Below are 19,124 nucleotides of genomic sequence, written 5' to 3'. Positions count from 1 at the left end.
AGACACGCACTCAGGAGGCTAGGACATACTTCAGCATCATACCCCTCGCAGGCCAGCAGACTGGCTGGCGAAGTAATCATACCGTTCCGCGCCCACGAATCCGCGCGAAAAGGGCTGTATTTCGTGGTTTTGTGTCTTGTGTAATTTACGGGGTGTAACTTTTATACGCGTCGGTTACCGGAACTCCCACCAGCCCCCTGTTGGATTGCACATAAAACATTATATTATGCAATGTCTACACATCATTAACTCTTCTGTATTAACTATGTATCTCATAATTTATTCGCCATCTGCCGGTCCTAATCAGGGGAATTCTGCTTGCAAATCGTGTTCTTTGGTCGGTGGATTTAGTGCGACAAAAAAAAAAGAAAAAAAAAAAAGGAAACTCGCCCAGAGTTTCCTTGGTTAAGCAGTGGCGCAGTAAACTCTGGGACCAGCAAAAGGATGACCGCATCAGGTAGATTCTCCCATATATCCAGCCCGTAAGAAATCCAGGACATCGTTCCTATCTTCAGCGCAGTCAGCGAATATTAATAACTTTCATCCTCAATAGTTACTCCATATACTCCATATCCGTAAGCCGTCCCCACATGATCGACCGACTTCGCCACCAGCACGATCCATAGATGGATAGCGCTGGGCTGAGTGACGCTGTTTCAGAATATAACATGCTCTCTGTACTGGGAGAGATGTATATGTACGTTATATGTTATATATCATTTGTATCCATCCGAAAGAATAAAGTACCCCAAGTATCAATTTGATAATTTTTTTTTCATTTCTCTAGTCGAGGCAACATGTTCATCATCCTTGAGGGGCAGAAAAAAGCCTGGTTGCTTCGACACGCAGTTTGATGTTGATTCGGTCTGGAACTCGCTGGGGGGTTTTCTTCAAAAATTTGACCCTGAGATTCGCAATATCAGGTGTAGCACACAGAGTTATGCTATAGCTATAGGCGTAGTTAGTTTAACTAGTTAAGAAGCGCTGGCCTAACCGCTTACGGGCAAAATTGGCTGCAAATCACGTGGCTACGTGCAGCTACGCGTAGCATCCACACTGTCGTCGCCCCACCCGCAAGAGGGACCTGCTTAACCATCCCCTGCAAAGCACCGCGACGCCCTTCTCGTCGCTCGAAGCGATATGTCCCAGACACGCACGATAAAAGATTACTTCAAGCGTCCGGCCTTTGTGCAAAACGCCAAGTGCATCCAACCCTCCTCCCCACTCAGTGATCCGCCCTCCGACCTTTTCGCGTCATCTCAACAGCTACCGGATCCTCAGGGTGAGCCTCAGCTAAAAGACACTTTAGCTCGCTCTTCAGACGATGTCAGGCCTAATTACTCAGCGCAGCCAAGTCATGGCAGTAACACCACCTTTCGTCGGAGCTCCTCCCTCGGGGGAAGCTTCAACTCGTCCCAGCGCATCGTGAAGAATGGCCAAGAAGTAGTCATTGACTCCGATGCGGAGAGTTTCGACTCGAGTGAATCCTTGGAGACGGCTGACGACCTTCTAAGCAAATTCTTAGACTTTCCATCGAAGAAGCGAGATACAGAGCCACGTTCTAGCAGCCTAGGTCCTTCTTCAAAGCCGGGAAATCGAAAAAATCAAAATCCACGAAATGTTCGAGCAATGTCGGAACTTCAGGGACAGAAATACAAATTTAGCATGGAATCGTTGGTGACAAGTGCTGTGGATGACGACGAAGCTGAGGCTAGTGTAGCAAAAGCCAAAGCTTTGCTCCAAGGCCATGACATGGCCACATCGACGTTATCCGAGGTCGCCGTCCCCAATCTCCGCGAAGATATCCTGGCATCTGCATTATCCACAAATAATCAGGAATCTGATTTCCAGAGACTGTTGAATGCTGTCAAACGAACGGAGGCTTTTGAACAAGAAAAGTCGTGGTCTTTTTTTGGGGATCACTTGACTCTGGAGGGGCCCGAATTTCCAAGAGATTCTGTTGATCCTTCATCCGGAGAGTCATTCCTACGAGGTAGGACTTTTCCTCTCTTCGGCAGGTGGCTTTTTTCGCTAACGCACAACTCCAGAGGCCTTCACCCGCGATAGAGCGTTTTATTCAGGAATAGTAGACTTTGCATTGTCAAGGGGGCGACTTCCGGATGAGGTTTTGATTTGGATTTTTCACTCTGGTATGCTTCACCTAGGACTTGATATTATGTCTCCTCGCTGATAATTCAAAGTGCCATCGGAACCCCGCGATGAGCTGAGGTATGCTTATTGTAGAGCCATCAAGGTAATCCCCTGCCAGAATTACCAATTGAACTTTTGGAGTTGACTAATTTTTTCTGGCGTCAGCATGCTGGGCCCGGACGTGTTGAATCACTCATTGGACCCGAAGATATTGAGCAGGCTTTCTTGGGACTTGGGGGCAGCCCGACAGCGGTCCATCTAAGTGAGCCCATACAACCAAAAATCTCGGGTAGTCCTGGTAAACACCATATTCAAATGTGTTGTTATGCACTGGGCTGATATAAAGCAGCGAACCTGTCTCGTAATTGGAATTGCCTTTTATCGCTCCTTGACGTGCTCGCAAACATCGCCGGCCAGTATGCTGTCCACCTATATCATATGAAAGAAGGGGGGGAAATAAAAACATACTGATTTATTGCTTTCAGTCTACGAGTTGACACCAAGGAATACACGCTGCATATCTTATTTAGGTTGGCTTTGGACACGGCTGTCTCATATAGCAACCTGGTTATCGCAACTTTAGAGTCCACAATAAATTCTCTGCTGCAAAGCATACCACAAGAAAAGTTTGAACAGATTGTGAGTATTCTCCACTTGAAAGCGACCACTTACATAACTAATTGGCGTTAGATGCAACCATTAAGCAGGTCTGTCTTCAAGGCTGTCAATGACACAGTATTTCAGAGTCGGTTACTGGGACATATTCTGCCCACAGTTCCCGAGATTGCACTCTTTCGATGCCGGTTAGCAATGGCTTTTTTGTCTAACGACGAATCTCAAGTTGGGAAACCTAGCGAAGAAATACTCAGCTTGAGACGAGTAATCGCTCGTCTAAAAGCCAGACGCTTGGATATCAAGCTTCATAAGAGTAAACTGGCGAGTGATTACGACTATAACGAACTCAAAGCCATCACCTCTCTTTTACATATCGTCATTGACACTGGTCGGGCGACACTCGAGTTTCCGGATAAGGAAAGCGAACGTCAGTTTAATGCAGATGTCGATGCGCTTGCAGAACAAGTGAAACGAATATTTAGCGCTATCGAGGATTCTGGAGCATCCCATTTGAAAAGAACGGAGGCTAAGCAAGGTCTTGAAGCTCTCCGTTATCGCATCATATACTCTGTTCGTTCAAGGCAACGAATAAAGTCACTTTTTGGGCACGATAACGGCAACGAAGGCTCGCCCGCAATGATGAAAACCTGGTTTAACAAAGGAAGGGAGCAAAAAAGGATCAAGACAGAGAGTCCGGGCGCTTGATGGTTCCCGTTTCTCTTTTCCATTTAGCGTTTACAGCGTCTCTATTCTTCATCCTACCACCGTTTACTTCATGATGACATGACTGCGATGACTAGGCATAGTGTGTACAAACAGTTTTTGTCTCGCTTCTATAGTTTTTTTTTTTTTTTTTTTTTTTTTTTCCCTTTTCTTCCCCATAGAAACGTCCGACACGCCAAGGTTGATCAGTATCTTAGATACCCATTCAGACATTTGCAGATAATTAATGCATATAAATATACACCGTTCTTCATACTAGATTTACCTAGAGAACAACCTAGGTACTAGCGCAGATTGTCTATGAACACAGAAAAAGTGTGGAATATGATTGAAATCACCTGAAGAAAAAAAAAAAAAAAAAAGTATAGCTTCAGAAGTATATAACGGGAAACAGCATCACATAGACACGGTTGAATCACACAATGAATAACGTTCGCAATAGACGACGAGAGCAGTAAAGGCAGCCAACCAGTTGAATTAGTTAGTCATAAAACTTGCGGTTTGCATTCTTCCCAAACAGAGTCTCCCGAACTGCGGGCAATGCATCGATTTCCAAGAGTCGGAGTCGTTCCTCAAAAGTGTTGTTGATATCAATCTTGCCACCACCTCCGATAATAGAAACACCACCTGCTCTGTACCGCGAGAGAAAGTGTCAGCAGAGGAAGATTTTCCCGGCACGTATAAAAAAAGAGTCAAGAACTTACGATCCCTCCGGCAATGGGTCTTCTTCGTCAATATCTATTGTTACATCCCGGCCAACTTTGGATTTGAATTCCGTTTGAGCATCTTCGATGGCTTTCTTAACAATGTCATTGTCCTTCTTGCGAGCTTGTACCGACACTTTGTCTTCGTTCAGATAGTAGAGGCCCTCCAAGATCAAGCCAGCGAGTATAGTCTGATACTTTCCCGCATCCTCGGTCGATGTAGCGACTTCATCGCGTGCACGCTGGAAGAGCTCATCCAGAAGCTCTTGACGGGCCGAAAGGACTCGAAGACGAGTGCGATTTGAAAGCGTGGATCGGGTAATCTGCTGGGACATAGCAGCCTGTTTGAACTTCTTCTCGTACAGAGTATCGATGGCAGCCGTCTCTTGGCGCACGAGTTTCGATTTCTCAATGGCAAACTCCTCGTCGGCTTTGATGTGGATTTCCTTGGACTTTTCGAGCGCTTCCTGTTTGATGAACGCTGTCATCTTGCGGAGCTCGCCCGCCACCTGTCCTCCGGAAGAACTGTCAGTCAGCAAATGCGTGCGACCTCCTCTACTTATCGTCCACTACACCACGTACCTGGTCGTCTGAAAGAGCATGGCGTTGTGACATCCTGGCCGTCTGTTCTGCAGTCTTCGGTCTTCGGATTCGCGAGAGGTGGGATATGGCCGACGTCGACTTTGGAGCAGCTTCCGAGTGCTGATTCCGCAGGCAGCGATGTGCGAGTCCTCTGTGTCTCGATAGGGAGGAGCTCTCAGGCTGTAACACTAGAAAGCGCAGCTCCTCTCTGAATTGCCAGGTAAGTGTGAGCGTGGAAGCAAGCTTGCCGTGGTTTGACTGCATGGAGCGGGAGCGGGTCCGCTGACGACGGGAGCGATCAACAAGAATGGCCAAGTGCGCTAAATATGACCTGAGGCTTCCGCAGGCATCAGCAGGCCGAGCTTAAGACATGATCGATTCACCTCCATAACTTACCATTATACCCTCCCTCTCTTCTCTCTTCAAAATCATCCACACCTGGCTGCCCGGCAGTTCGGTTCTCTATGCTTCAGTAGTACTTCTATCCTTCGTTGACTACGCGGCGACATGTCCTACGTCTGGCCTGCACATAGACACCTCCGCTAAGTGAGTGAGTGAGCAGCGAGCAATTGCATACCGTTCGGCATCGTCGATGCGATTTGCGCTTCGCAGATGGGTTTGCTGGGTGACTTATCGCCCGGAGGGAGTATTGCTGTGAGCCTCGCTTGACCTTTCTTCCCTCTGTCAGCGTCAGCTAACATTCGCTCATCCAGGTTGGCGTAATTGTCGGGGTAATTTCTACCAGTCTACAAGCGATCGGGCTCACCCTCCAACGGAAATCGCATCTACTCGAGGATGAAAAGGCGCCCTATGAGCTGCGGAGGCCTCCATACAAGCGAAGAAGATGGCAGGTATGCGCGACACTTTGTGGACTCTCTCTCTGGTTTCATGCTTTGCTGACATGCGGATAGCTAGGCATGTTGATGTTCGTCGTTGCGAATATTGTTGGGAGCACTATACAACTCACGACGCTACCGCTGCCGGTTCTCTCGACTCTCCAAGCTGTACGTTCATGCCCTGTCAGACTTCCCCTGGCCGTATTACATTCCTAACAAGCGTGCATCTCTAGTCGGGACTGGTATTTAATACGATCTCTGCGACGCTCATTCTTGGCGAAACGTTTACGAAAAACTCTTTTATTGGGACAGTGCTTGTGTGCATCGGGGCAGTGCTAATCGCTACTTTCGGTGCTGTCAATGAACCCGCGCATAGCCTCGATGAGCTCTTAGGGCTGCTTCATCAACGGCCTTTCGTTGTGTGGATGGTTATGACTGGGTTGGTAGTGGCTCTTGTCCTTGCCGGATCTCGCATCATCAAGTTGCTCTCGACTTCGGGCAATTCCAAGCTATTTCGCTCTATACATCTGTCCCGCTCGTTAATTTCTCCTTCCCAGGCAAAATTCTATCGAGGGTTGGCGTTCGCTTTTTGCAGTGGAGTCCTATCAGCTCACACGCTGTTGCTGGCCAAATCAGCGGTCGAGCTGCTCGTACGGACCATTGTCGACCAAGTGAATCAATTCAATCGATGGCAATCCTGGCTTATCCTGATAGGGATTGTTTTCCTTGCTTTAACACAACTGTACTATATGCATCTTAGTTTGAAGCTTTGTAGCACCAGCGTTCTTTACCCTTTTGTTTTTTGCGTCTACAATATTGTTGCGATTTTGGATGGGTTGATTTATTTCCGTCAGGCCTCCCAACTTGCTGGGCTACATGCCGGACTTATTGCTTTGGGTACCGTTGTCCTCTTGGGGGGTGTCCTGTTTCTCTCCTGGCGGTTGGAGGACAGTGACGGCCACCCGAGTATCGCCGTACCGAATGCATCGCAAACACCTCTGGGCCCTGGTATGGGGATTGTGGAGGAATACACTGACTCACCAGATGACGAAGAGATGCAAGTAGGCGAACGACAACCTCTTTTGCCCAAATCGTCGTCAAGACTTGAAACGTCCCATAAGCGGACGCCGAGCTTACCTTTGATTCCGACGCATCGATATCGTGCGCAGACAGTTGATGCTCGAGCATTCAACACTGAATCTGCGCAGATCTGGGCGGAACTCGATGACTCTGAAAACGAAGTAGATGGAAATCGGACATCGATGGATTCTAGCCCAAGCCAAAAAAGAATTACACAGTTGCCTCGCAGGCGAACATTTTCTCTCTTATCAGAGGATCGGGCCCAAAGATGGCCACTCTCTGGGAATGACGATATTCGCACATCTACGCCCATACCCAAGTCTCGAAATGTGTCTGTCGATTCTCCACCAGCGCTGTCTCGCTGGAGTCCACACTGGTTACGGTACCAGCGTGATAAGACTGGGCTATCAAGGCGTACCTCGGCCCCTGTGTCGATAGGCAGGAGGCTCGGACAAAATAAAGCACTAAAACCAGATTTCAACAAGATCAGCAGCAGCCCTCATAACAATAATGGCGTTCTTGTCCCCAGTTTCTCCCGACATTACGGAACAAACCACATAACAGAGGACAGGGGACCACACGCTCTTCACCATGATCAAGGCGCTATTGACACGGTGAATGATGATGATAATGACCACGATAACTACCCAAATTCAGATACTACTTCCCTCAGAGCCGGGTGGCAGCGAGGTTTGAGATTATTACAACGCTGGACGGGAATTTCGGGGTCTGAAAGGAGTCAAGACCACTTAGAGCATCCGCCCGTGTGAAGATGTTAAAGAAAAGAAGAAAAATAGATAGCTCTATAATGAATAATTAGCTAATGCCGACTTGCTGACTATGAACGATCATTTTCAGAAATCAAAAACCTTATACATGCCAATAGTAAAAATAAAAAAATTATCTCAATGATGTTCGTTGTATGTGCCTGGAGCCTCTTTTCCAGCCTGGAGAACGACATGCAGTCCAGTTCTGGCTGTTGAAGCCTTGGAGGGCTGCCGGGATCCTCTGACACGGACGAAAGGCGATTTTTCCTTGTTGAGTAATGTTTACCGCATTAGGGATGCCTACGAACCAACGAACCTACCTAACTAGGCAACAACAATATCCAGGCAGAATCGATGCATTCAATTGTAGATCATTCAAGCGCTCAGGGTGGTTTTCATTTTTTTAAATGATATGTCGCATATATATTTCAGTATAGTAATAGCTCGATTTTTGATCTTCACAATTAAGCATAATTGCACATGTAGATGAGAAATTTTCTGATACACGGGATTTCTAAGGAAAATCAGAATAACGGGAGACAATCAATCAAACGTGTCAAAAGTTGAGAAAAGCAACCAAATGAATACCCGTTTGTGAGAATACATCGAGATATAAGAAATAGAAAACATAGCAAGTCAGACTAGGAGAGAGAAAAGGAAAATCAAAGCCAGCGCACACAATATTGAGAGATGTTTAGTCAAAAGCAGAAAAGAAAAAAAAAGACAGCATGAACCTATTCAGTAGCAAAAGCACGGAAAATATCGCAGTCAATCCGAACGCATTAAAAAGAGCAGTAAGACCACACACTCCGAGAACACCTCATCCCCACGGATATTCAGGTATGAATTAACCGACCGGTTTTTTTCCCACACCTAAACATTGAACTTTCGCCAATTTAGTATCAAGAAGAATAAGATTTTTTCTTGCCGTATCCTTTTCGTCACTCTTCAAGCAGCCAGCGCAATTCTTGCCCGCTCCAATTTCTCTTTTTTTTATTTTTCTCTTTTCCCTTTCACTTCTTGTTTTGAAGACAGATGATGATGGTTGTGTACAAAAATAAAAGGTAATTTCTGGACCAGGGAGGTAGCACTTTGACCCAAAACTCAATCGCATGATGAAAAAGAATAAATGAGTTGATCATCCAGGTAATACACAGCCTAGTAAGAATCAACTCTATAGCATTTGCAGGGGTATCAGACAAGTAGAGGAGAGGGCGTTAGGATGGCAAATGGCGAAAGTAAAGGATGACGAGTATAACAAGCAAGTAACGAAAATAGGAAAAAAAAACACCATGGCCGCAAACACCTGCCACTCTGCTGCGATCAAATAACAAAAAAACTGCGAATAAGTCGTTTAAGCAGTGGACGGATGTTGTGGTGGCATTCTAGTTCCAACGGGCATTCCTGGGTACTGCCCGCCAGCTTGCGCTTGCTGTTGCTGGAGATTTTGATAGTAGGCCATCTGTTGCTGTTGTTCATGTGTCATATATCCAGGCTGGATACCACCTGCACGAGGCTGCTGTGCGTTGACGGTGCTATGAGAGACATCTTCTGGTGACTCAGCGGGAACGTCGGTGGCGTCGACACCATTTTCGGCAGAAGGTTCAGGCGCATTGAGGCAGGCCTACATGACAGTCAATCGCGTTGTCGGTATCCGAAGGAGTATTCAACTTACCTGAATGAGGTTTTTACCCTCTGGCTTGGTCACCAGGGGTTGTAGCTTGGGAGTAGTGAATGTGTAAACGAGACCAGTTTCGGAGACCACGAGCAGCAGTACTTGGGTACCAGTCAAGACGGACAATTCGTAAGCCTGAAAGGTCGCACAATCAGCACATTGAATCAGGTAACCAATTAACAGATTTTCTTTTTCTGAATGTAATTTATCTCTCTTTTTTTTTTTTTTTTTCCAATGAGAAGAAGGGACTTCACAGGACGGTGTGAGCTCTAAAGTTGCGGCTGGTGGTGCAGCGCAACGGGAACGCGACTGGACGTACCTTCTTCATGATACCGGCCTTACGCTTCGAAAAGGTGATGTGACGACGCGACTTGTCCTGGATAAATTTGATTTCGATCTTGCGACGCTCACGATTTGGCTTGTCATCATCGTCGTCGTCGTCGTCGCCAGCGGCGCTCATGCGTGATCGCTTGCGGTCGATACCAGCACCATTGCCGGCCTGCTGCAGTTCGTCCTGGGAGGGCGAGGCGTGCTCGTCGGAAACAATGTTGGCGGAGAGATCAGCCATGGTGACGGGGCGGAGAAGGGGATGCGAGTAATTTGAGACGAGTAAGATGGATCAGAAAGAGAAAGAAAGGGTTGACGGAGAGCTTGCTGAAGAATTGTAGATGAAGTACCCCAAAGAGGAATGATGCTTGGGTTGATGGAGAGACGGCCAAATCGAGTAACGCGTTTGGGAGAGGGAGTTTTTTGGGTAAGGTGTCGAAGGGAGAGGAAGGACCTTTTCGGGGGGAGAAAACGGGCAGGCAGTCGCTCCTTCCTGGGCGGCGCTGAGGAAACCGCCAGTGAGCGAGTAACGGCGCGCGGCTGGGAAAGGTGGGCCGCAGTGTGCGGCGGCTGCCAATCGCAGTGTGCCTTGGCAAAACATGTACCCCTCTGCTCCACGCCACGGCCAATCACACGGCGGCGTGTGCGGCAATGGCTCTGTCGGTGCCTGACGTGATTGGGCAGTCGTTGGTACTAGCGCCGCTATTGATTACCAAGCGGAGCGAGTCCCGCTGTCCTCGGCGGGTCGAGACCGCTGCACACGGCAGGCGGTAGCTGTAATTTACGGAAACCGCCCCATGATGGTGACGGCCAGCGATTCTTAGATGCAGTCGATGATCTCCCTCACATAAGTACAGAGTGGTTAGTAAGAAAATCATACATATATTCACTAACATCCACTAACCAGTCAAAGATCCCTTCTACGCATGCAGTCAGTTGGCTAACGTGCAGCTGATGTAATACCAATGGCTTAATTGTGGACGGACCCACTGCTGCGATAATTCTGAGTACCAAATTTGAAAATGGCAAGATCTGCCGGAAACAGCTAGCGTATGATTGCTAGTGACATAATGAGAAACTGCCTGCCGCTCATTCCCGTAAGATACCTGTCAGATACCTGTATTGATACCACTTCCTATGTAGCTCATCTCCGGTGAGCGTAATAACGATACCAACTAAAAGAGCGTAGCCTCCTGTCATGCTGACTGATCAATGAGTGCTTCGGTGTTACAGACTCTAAGCAGCCTCGCTGACGCCAGTAGTATAGACTGGGAATAGATATCATGGATGTGCAAACAATCTTCGAACTGAGAGGAGTTCATATGTAGAACGATCTATATTCCAAGTCAGCATCAGCCGATACATACGCAGGTCTCAAGGAGGACTCGTATACCAGCTATTCCACTCGATATATATATATTCTCCGTGTATATATATACCTACCCGCATATCATCGGGGATGTGTTAAGATATGGTCTGGCGGTTTGATATCCTCTTGGCAATGATTTTGAGGCGTTTGCAGACAGACGCCTCCTTGCAATAGAAAACGAATGGAGAAACTAAAAGAGACTCACTATAGGCCCGCCATCTGACTGTAAGATCAGATGCCTTCATGATGTTGTAAGTAGCAGTGGCAAGAACTGAACTTCTCCTCTTGTATTCTGAGGCTTGTCCGCACGCAAGACAGGACTGTAATGAAACTCGCGGACGGGGGTAGGGGGGTCGTCTTGTTCACTAAAGGGTGGTCGGTTAGACCATGAATTCAATAAGCGACGAATTTAGGCATATGATTCATGTTCTGGAATACTTGGCAAACCTCTCTCCATCTTAAAAGTAACAGGAGCATCTAATACAGCGCTATTGATTTGCTTGGTCAGGCAAGTAAGTCTTCAATTCTTCCTTGCGAGTTCACAGCTTTTAGTCTGTTTCTCATATGCAGCAAGCGCTTTGCGTGAGGATTTCTTGCGCATATAGGCATAAACTAAGGCGCTAAGTTTTTCCGTTAGCCAACTCTTCAACAATAATAATAATAATAATATCATCGGTGCCAATAGAATGCAGCTGGCAAAGATCAAGCCGCCAGGTGCTCTAGAACCGAAAGTCATACAACCTTTTTCACGCTTTGAGTTAGTCCGTGGGTCCCGGCAATGCTTCTGTGCACCATGCTAACTTGAAGCAGAAAAGTCTATCCTCTCCCGGCATTCAAGGTGCTTCACGTCGAGTTCAACGAAAAGTTCCAAAGCTATGTGGGCGTGATCGGGATGTGGATCAATGTTGGTTGTTGACCTGGTGTATTTGGGTACGGCATTGATTGACGATGTCAACAGCGAATATGCGTTATTTAGAACTGCTTCCTCTTCGCGACCATGTTCCAGATTGTGAACGTTGGTCAAATGAAAATAACGAACTTCTATCTTCAGCACGCAATAGCATCATCTCCACCTGAGAATGCTCCGATTCGCTGCCCCGCACGTATTTGACCCACAGATCCCCGTAGAGCACGTGACATTCAACTGTCAAAATTGCACAAGAAAATGACTCAAGCATTGAGCATCCAAACTGGGAGAACATATCTACGACATGCCCTCCAGATCAGATATCACCTATTTCGGTGCAGGACCGTCTGGTCTTCCTCACGAGGTAATCGAGGATGCTGCCCAGGCTCTTGTCAACTTTAACAACACTGGTCTAGGCATTGCCGAGCATTCGCACCGCTCGAATATAGCTACAACTATTCTCAATGAAGCGAAAGCTGATCTAGCCTCCTATCTTGATATTCCTGATGACTATGAGATTCTTTTTATGCAGGGCGGCGGCTCGGGTGAGTTCTCCGCTTTGGCTTATAACTTTGTCGGCGCTTGGGTTGCGCGCAAACAAAGGGAAATTGGATTTGATGGGCTCAATTCGGCCGTGAAGACGGATCTGAAGCTGGACTACATCATCACTGGCAGTTGGTCACAGAAGGCAGCGGCTGAAGCTGAGCGACTATTTGGGGAGGAGCATGTCAATATTGTGGCCGATGGCCGCAAGATGAATGACGGCAAATTTGGAAGCATTCCGGAGGAGAGTACATGGAAGCTCTCCAAGGGTGCTGCCATGGTCTATTACTGTGACAATGAGACGGTTGATGGCGTCGAGTTCCCCGGCTTTCCCAAGTCTCTCGAACCGGGGCTTGAAGGTGATGATGGTCCAATTGTCGTTGCTGACATGAGCTCCAACATTCTTTCACGGAAGATCCCCATAAAGAACTTCTCGGCTATTTTCTTTGGCGCCCAGAAGAATCTAGGAGTAACGGGTATCACTGTTGTGGTTATTAAGAAGAGCTTCCTACCACCTGCGACATCTCAACCTTCTGCGACTCTAATGAGACAACTGGGTCTACCTATTCCACCTCGTGTCTTCGAATATGAGACTGTTGCTAAGAATAATAGCCTCTATAACACGCTAAGCATTTTTGAGTAAGTACACTTTTCCTACCTAGCCAATCAAGTATTGAACTAATCAAGTTCTCAGTGTGTATGTCGCGGGTCGGGTTCTGAAAGGACTGCTGCTACAGCATCCTGATAAAGTTGAAGGACAGCAAGCCATATCCCAACAGAAAGCTCAACTTATCTACAAAGCTCTTGAAGCGCATCCCGATGTTTACAAGATTGTTCCTGATAAAACAGTGCGGTCACGTATGAATATCTGCTTCAGGATTGAGGGCGGCGATTCGGTTGAGAAAACCTTTGTGGAGGAGGGTGCTGCCCTGGGACTAACTGGGCTGAAAGGCCACCGAAGCGTGGGAGGAATCAGGGCAAGCAATTACAACGCAGTTCCTCTTGAGGGTGCAGAGAAGCTTGCCGAGTTCATCGGCGCTTTTGCGTCGCATCGGGAAACACCTAGAAAAGAATGAATATCTTCACTATGAATCCGATACGGCGTCTGCTCTGGCCAGTCGCACAGGTTTTCCGGCATGTGTAGAGCTGCCGCTTTTTTAGCTACTGATTGTTATTTTGAAAATATGTGCATAGTTGTACATTTTGATCAATGATGCAGATTACAGTCTTATTAATCAAGCATGAACTTCATGTCCCGAGAGTCGTAGCATGATGGCTATCCTTTAGTCCTGGGCTTTTTTGCTATATCTCTTTATAGATAGCCTCTCTCATGCAGCAATATTGATAGTCGGTACAACCTATTCATACATACCATCCTTGCAGTCTTAAAGTATATAATGTAGTCGAAAGTTGTAGTTTCCAGTCTAGTATCTCTGCCGAGCCATCTATATATATATATCACACGTTGAAATTAGTGCATCCACCTCAAAAGCAATAAGGTATAGACTATCATTGAGAACAACAGTGGAAGGCAGAGCGTAAGCTTATTTCTTTCTCACGTGCCGGCCCTCCTGCCCTCAAACTCTACTCCTACCTCACTTCTTCACTTCACTACACTTCGCTACACAGCCCCCAGCCAGAGTCATCACTGTCAGGGCAACCTCCAAGGTTGTACCGAGCCCAAGTCAAAGATCCCAAGACTATCGTATCACCCTGAAGCAAGGGCAAGTAAAAAAAAAAAAAAGCTTCATCTGAAACTCGGGCGCGGGCAGTCAATTCATACGCTCAAAACATCGACTTTGTTCGATCCCTTCTCTATACATAGGCAGCTGCCGGCAAGATCGAGCAAATCCATACTGGTGAACACTGATGGAAAGATATTGATGTCCCCATTCTACATATATTAACTTCCCTGGTGGTAGCTCTATCGTCTTGTAACGGTGTTGTCTACGCGGGTGGGACAACTAACCTGAGACGTTTCACGTTGTGCCTTTCTGCTTCACCTACCGTCAGCGGAGAACATATGTCGTGACAGACGACTTCAACTAATATTGAGCGAGTCTGTCCGAGATTGCGGATTTAATTCAAAGGATGCCATGATCCTCAAGCATTGGATTTAGAAAATATATTCTTTCACCCTCAACCTTTTCAACCCTCTCTGTTGCACACAATTGAGCGCTGCTGTTCTCCGATTAAATCTCTTCACTGACAGAACTAGTCTTCTGCTTTATATTCAGCATTTGCCCGATTATCAACCTCAGTGCGCCAGCATACAGGAAGATCTTCAGAAAACTATTACAACCCTTCGTTCGACATATATAAATATATCCACGCTTGCTCGCGACAGGTCAACGGACACTCTTGTTGCAATTGATTTATCATCCATTATCAAGCATGAAAGTGGACAAGGTATTTCTAACCTACATCGGTGCAAACTTCCTCTTTGCGGGCGGCGGTGTCCTGCTGTTGGTGGGATCCATACTATTCAGCCACATGGTGAATTCGACTCCGACGCTAGAAAGCGCACCAGAGATTCTTCTCCTTCAAATGGTACCCTTTAGGGGTGAGTCCAAAATGGCCTAAAGAAAGAAGGCGTGAGCAGAGGAAAAAGGTCATTCTGCTAACACTGTGTTTTGCTATACAGTCGGACTGGTTAATGCTATAATTGTCTTTGCTACTTTAGCTCTTGCTATTCCCAGTATGATCATGCGCGACAGTCGGTTGTGGCTAAAGCTGCAGGGGTGGATGGTTATTGTATGTGGTATATTCACCCTGGTTGTTGGGTTGATCATCTGGATTGAAACCCTACGAACTCGCTCCGAATTGAATACGGTCTGGGGCCAACAAGCAACAAAAGTGCAAAGTTTGTTACAACAAAGAGTACGATCCTCTGCCCTTTTGTAAATACCGCACTTCTTTTGTGCTTAGAGAAAACAATTTGACAATGACTAATCGACATGCATAGTTCGACTGCTGTGGTTATTACAACAGTTCTTCTCCAGCCTTCGTTACCGATGCGACTTGCAGCACGGCTTTAATCGCATCAGAAACGGAAGGGTGCGTCGGCCCATTCTCGAATTTTGTGAATATGACTTTAGATACGATTTTCACTGCTGTCTTTGGTATTGTTGGTATGTGGCCATTTTCCCTTCAGTACGTAGCAGGTCTACGAAACAACTAACTCTTCAAATCACTGAAATCACCAGCGATCGATATGATTCTTCTCATTTGTGTGGCTGTCGTGTTGAAGGATCGCAAGGAAAAAGAACGATATCATTTGATTGACGCCAAGATGGGGCTAAGAGCCTTCTAAACCGGGTTCTTGGTGTGTTGATGTTGTGGATATGACTAGTGACTACTCAAGGCTGGATACTTGAGTTTCAAAACATATCTTAACAGGCAAATTCTGTTGTAGTTCATTATTCATATTTCTCTGGAAGCATTGCAAACGGACAATACGAGTTGGTCATAGGACTGCCGGATATAATTTGGTTCCTTTCTACTTTAAACAAAATAAACCAGTGGATACAAGCAGGTATCTATATACCCAGCTATCCTATTCATCAAGCCGTTAAGCCATGAACCATTGAGCCAGTCATTTCTATATGAATTCGCGGGTATAAGAATAAACGAATTAAAAGGTCGAAGAAATAACACCAAAAGTCAAACAAGACAAGAAGAAATGGGAAGAAGAAGAATCATCATCGTGTAGACCCAAAACCCATTCCCACATCATTTCCACTCCAGCCATGAACCCCAGGTCCCAGCTGAGGGAAATAGGGATTATGGTTATGATTATTGTTATTGTTGTTGTTGCTGCTGCTGCTGTTATTAGCAGCAGAAAATGGGTTTCCGATACCATCAACATTCGGATCTATAGACATAAATGCCTCGAGATCCATAGTTGAAAAATCAAAATCCTTCCAGTTCGTAACATCCGCCTGTGTGAAGTCGACTATTTCGTTTTCGAGGTTGCTATTGCTATTGGGGTTGGTGGCGTCCGAGTTGCTCATAGGCGTTGCGTTGAGGTTTTGTCCGAGCGAGCTGAAGAAAGCTGATGGATTGCTGTTGAAATCGATTGGCGAACCGTACAATTGGTTAAATGACGGTTGCTGCTGTTGAGTGTCGTGAGAGGTATTCTTAATATTAGTGGCTGATGGCCTCGAAAGATTCGTCGGTTCGCCACTGATTTTGGTCTTTGATATCGAATTTTCGGCTCCCATCAAGCCATAACCGTACCCGCTCGAGCCGCCGATGCCATCGAAATCCTGTCGGTTATCACTATCCCTTGCTTCTTTGGTATAGAGGTTACTTTCAAGATGGCTATTGTCTCCAGAGAGCAGATCAGGACCCATAGCGACCGACAATTCTGGAAACACCGCTATGAGCATTTGCCGAATAGCACGCATTGTCATGGAAATTTGCCCCTGGTACTGGTCGTTCCGCAGCATACTGGCCAGACACCTTAAACCAGATCGTACCCACGGAAGATGATTTGCGGCGTCTTGCGGCGTCGCATTCATCATGTCGAAGGCAAGAGTGAAGCAGGCACTTTCAAGAAAGAAGCCATGGTAGTTTATTTCCTACATGCAGCCATGACCGGACGGATGCGTTAGAAGAAACAAGAAACGAAGAACAGAAAAGAAGACGAGCAGGTACTTACGCGGACTTGATTGTTGATTTCACAGGCTTCCGAGAGATTGCGAATTATGCATCGCGCAGCCTCTAAGCAGCATTCACACGCTTCGTCGAGCCACGAAGGCGTAGTGCTTTTTAGCCCGGTGCTAAGAGTGGCTTCATCTGATTTCATGATATTGTCTCGTCGCCATCTTGCTCTGAAGACGAGAAAAGGTCGAAACGTGAGAAGCATCAGATTGTGATATACTACTTCCGTAATCAGCTTATTGATCGTTTTTTTCAGAGCCAAACGAATAATTAAAAAGGGGAATAGGGATATTCCTACATAACAAAAGTATTATCTGGCAAACACCAACTTCTCCAGGCTTTGGAGAGGCGTCAAAACCAAAATTCAACACGCCACGCACGCGCCGTGCGAAGGACTGGAGATCTTTGCGGATTTCTCTTGCATTCTTCCACACAAGAAGCAGAGACTCGTGGTTTTTGCCGTACATACTCCGCGCTGATCGAGCCATGATGCGCGCCAATTCCACAATAGCAAGTAACATCGGCTGTTCTCGGGGGTCTGGGATGGTGATTTCGTGGGCCGGTATGGTAATTGGACGGCCAAGGCCGAAGCATAACCAGCTGAAACAGGCTATGAGAACATTTTTCACGCCACACAGAGAAGAGAGCGTAGATTTAACTCACGTTTCGTAGAAAAAGAGACTCCAGAAGGTGATTCTCTTCTCCTCAGCATCTTCTGTTGCCTGCTCCAGTTGAAACCGCGTATTTTTGTGCAGTCCAGCCGCTATAGCCTTTCGGACTGCGGTCCCAAGACATAGAAAAGCAGAGTTGGGCCTGGCTTTCTCGGATTGGTAATGGGCGTATATCTAACAAGTCAGTTTTGGGAATTAATCTCAAGAAAGAAAAAGAAAGAAAGAAAGAAGGCACTTATCATCAAAAGGGGAACTTGGATGGCTTGCAAATTCACGAGTTCATCAAACCCTACTGCATTTGCTTTGGCTTTCCTGAATAGGAATTCCCCTCGCTCGATATCCCCTACCATGGCAGCGCCGCAAGCTAGGATGAGAAGAATAATCGTCGCTTCTGGAGAGTTTAGATGCATATCATCTTGACCATTCTGATACAACGCGTTCACCTTTTGTCGGTAACGTTCCTTAGGCTGCCAAGGCATGAGGTAGTAGATGGTCGACAAGTACCGCTCTAGATACTTAGAAGCCGTAGACGGATGTAGGAAGAATAGGGAAGAGGATCCCGTCATCTCAGACAATGACATATCCTGATTCCCAGCCAGGTCACCGAAAAACAGACGACGATGACTGAATAAATCCAAGCCGGCTCCGACTTCTTCGACTTCATCTCTGCGGGACAAGGATGGATCGCTGTGTCCGTCACCAAGCCCTTCGACCAACTGTCGGTACATCAACTGCATAAGGGAGAAATTGGATGTCGGCCCATAGTACAGCTGAATGATACACGACGGCGAGGCGACATGTGTTGCAGCCACGCTGTAGTCCATGAGCCCATTTTTGCTGCTGCCGCTGCTCCTTTTATTGCCTGTGGCGGCGGTAGCTCCGTCACTGAGCCCTGAATTCAGGCCTGGATCCTTACGATGCACGGGGAGAGTTGTGCCATAGCGCGCAGAAGACGACTCAGCACCAGGGCCACCTCTCTCATCTTCGGTGTTAGCCGCTGCGTCTTCATGTTTGGATACCAATTCATGCTTCCGTTTGCGCTGTCGCACAAACCCACGATACTCGCATTCTGAGTTTCGCTGCTTGCAGTGCTGGCAGGGCTCGCCCCCATCGCAGCGAATTTTCCTGCGGCGACATTCCTGGCAAGCCTTGGATATTCTCCATTTGGGGGCTGCCTCGGCTGAAAGGTCGTCAGCCATATCTATGAGTCCTTTTTCTTTTTCTTTTGGCTTGCTTTGTTTCTTTTGATTCCTCTGTTCATTAGTTCAATAATGCTCTTCTGGAATGGCTGAATCAATTGAGCTCCAAGCGGCTGTTGGGATAATGACCGGGAAGCTCCCCTCAACGTCGGCAAGAAAAGAAGTCGTTGTTACTGAACTCCATGCTGGGTAGTTTCGAGTAGTAAATTCTATAATCCCTTCTTCTCCCTTTCTTTTGGTGGCAATCCTATACACCTCACGATTAGCACTTAGCAATTCCTCCTTTTCGGTCTCTTGACCAACTTCTTGA

At 46.8% G+C, this 19,124-nt stretch overlaps 7 protein-coding genes across 7 annotated transcripts; 4 read left to right on the top strand and 3 right to left on the bottom strand.

The window, feature by feature from the left end:
* Positions 1-1,140: 1,140 nt before the first annotated feature.
* On the top strand, positions 1,141-3,471 carry UA08_01467 (hypothetical protein; the record flags this gene model as incomplete). Its single annotated transcript, XM_020261134.1, has 4 exons — positions 1,141-1,993; positions 2,202-2,229; positions 2,637-2,790; positions 2,842-3,471. The coding sequence occupies 4 exons, from the start codon at positions 1,141-1,143 to the stop codon at positions 3,469-3,471; spliced, it is 1,665 nt and encodes a 554-aa protein (XP_020122925.1).
* Positions 3,472-3,970: 499 nt separating this feature from the next.
* UA08_01466 (V-type proton ATPase subunit E) lies at positions 3,971-5,039 on the bottom strand (the record flags this gene model as incomplete). The annotated part of the gene is made up of 3 exons (XM_020261133.1): positions 3,971-4,121; positions 4,194-4,702; positions 4,776-5,039. The coding sequence occupies 3 exons, from the start codon at positions 5,037-5,039 to the stop codon at positions 3,971-3,973; spliced, it is 924 nt and encodes a 307-aa protein (XP_020122924.1).
* A 580-nt stretch (positions 5,040-5,619) lies between these two features.
* UA08_01465 (hypothetical protein) lies at positions 5,620-7,461 on the top strand (the record flags this gene model as incomplete). The annotated part of the gene is made up of 3 exons (XM_020261132.1): positions 5,620-5,626; positions 5,687-5,779; positions 5,924-7,461. 3 exons carry the CDS (start codon positions 5,620-5,622, stop codon positions 7,459-7,461), a joined length of 1,638 nt encoding a protein of 545 aa, XP_020122923.1.
* A 1,351-nt stretch (positions 7,462-8,812) lies between these two features.
* Positions 8,813-9,701, bottom strand: UA08_01464 (hypothetical protein; the record flags this gene model as incomplete). Its single annotated transcript, XM_020261131.1, has 3 exons — positions 8,813-9,082; positions 9,134-9,268; positions 9,453-9,701. The coding sequence occupies 3 exons, from the start codon at positions 9,699-9,701 to the stop codon at positions 8,813-8,815; spliced, it is 654 nt and encodes a 217-aa protein (XP_020122922.1).
* Positions 9,702-12,040: 2,339 nt separating this feature from the next.
* Positions 12,041-13,355, top strand: UA08_01463 (hypothetical protein; the record flags this gene model as incomplete). The annotated part of the gene is made up of 2 exons (XM_020261130.1): positions 12,041-12,918; positions 12,974-13,355. The coding sequence occupies 2 exons, from the start codon at positions 12,041-12,043 to the stop codon at positions 13,353-13,355; spliced, it is 1,260 nt and encodes a 419-aa protein (XP_020122921.1).
* Positions 13,356-14,673: 1,318 nt separating this feature from the next.
* UA08_01462 (hypothetical protein) lies at positions 14,674-15,592 on the top strand (the record flags this gene model as incomplete). Its single annotated transcript, XM_020261129.1, has 4 exons — positions 14,674-14,842; positions 14,924-15,033; positions 15,245-15,410; positions 15,486-15,592. The coding sequence occupies 4 exons, from the start codon at positions 14,674-14,676 to the stop codon at positions 15,590-15,592; spliced, it is 552 nt and encodes a 183-aa protein (XP_020122920.1).
* Positions 15,593-15,980: 388 nt separating this feature from the next.
* On the bottom strand, positions 15,981-18,814 carry UA08_01461 (hypothetical protein; the record flags this gene model as incomplete). The annotated part of the gene is made up of 5 exons (XM_020261128.1): positions 15,981-16,862; positions 16,943-17,163; positions 17,243-17,544; positions 17,608-17,789; positions 17,963-18,814. 5 exons carry the CDS (start codon positions 18,812-18,814, stop codon positions 15,981-15,983), a joined length of 2,439 nt encoding a protein of 812 aa, XP_020122919.1.
* Between the last annotated feature and the right edge of the window lie 310 nt (positions 18,815-19,124).

The sequence above is a fragment of the Talaromyces atroroseus genome (assembly GCF_001907595.1).
Source record: "Talaromyces atroroseus strain IBT 11181 chromosome Unknown scaffold_1, whole genome shotgun sequence".
NCBI lineage: Eukaryota > Fungi > Ascomycota > Eurotiomycetes > Eurotiales > Trichocomaceae > Talaromyces > Talaromyces atroroseus.
This window is presented reverse-complemented; position numbering and strand designations above follow the sequence as displayed.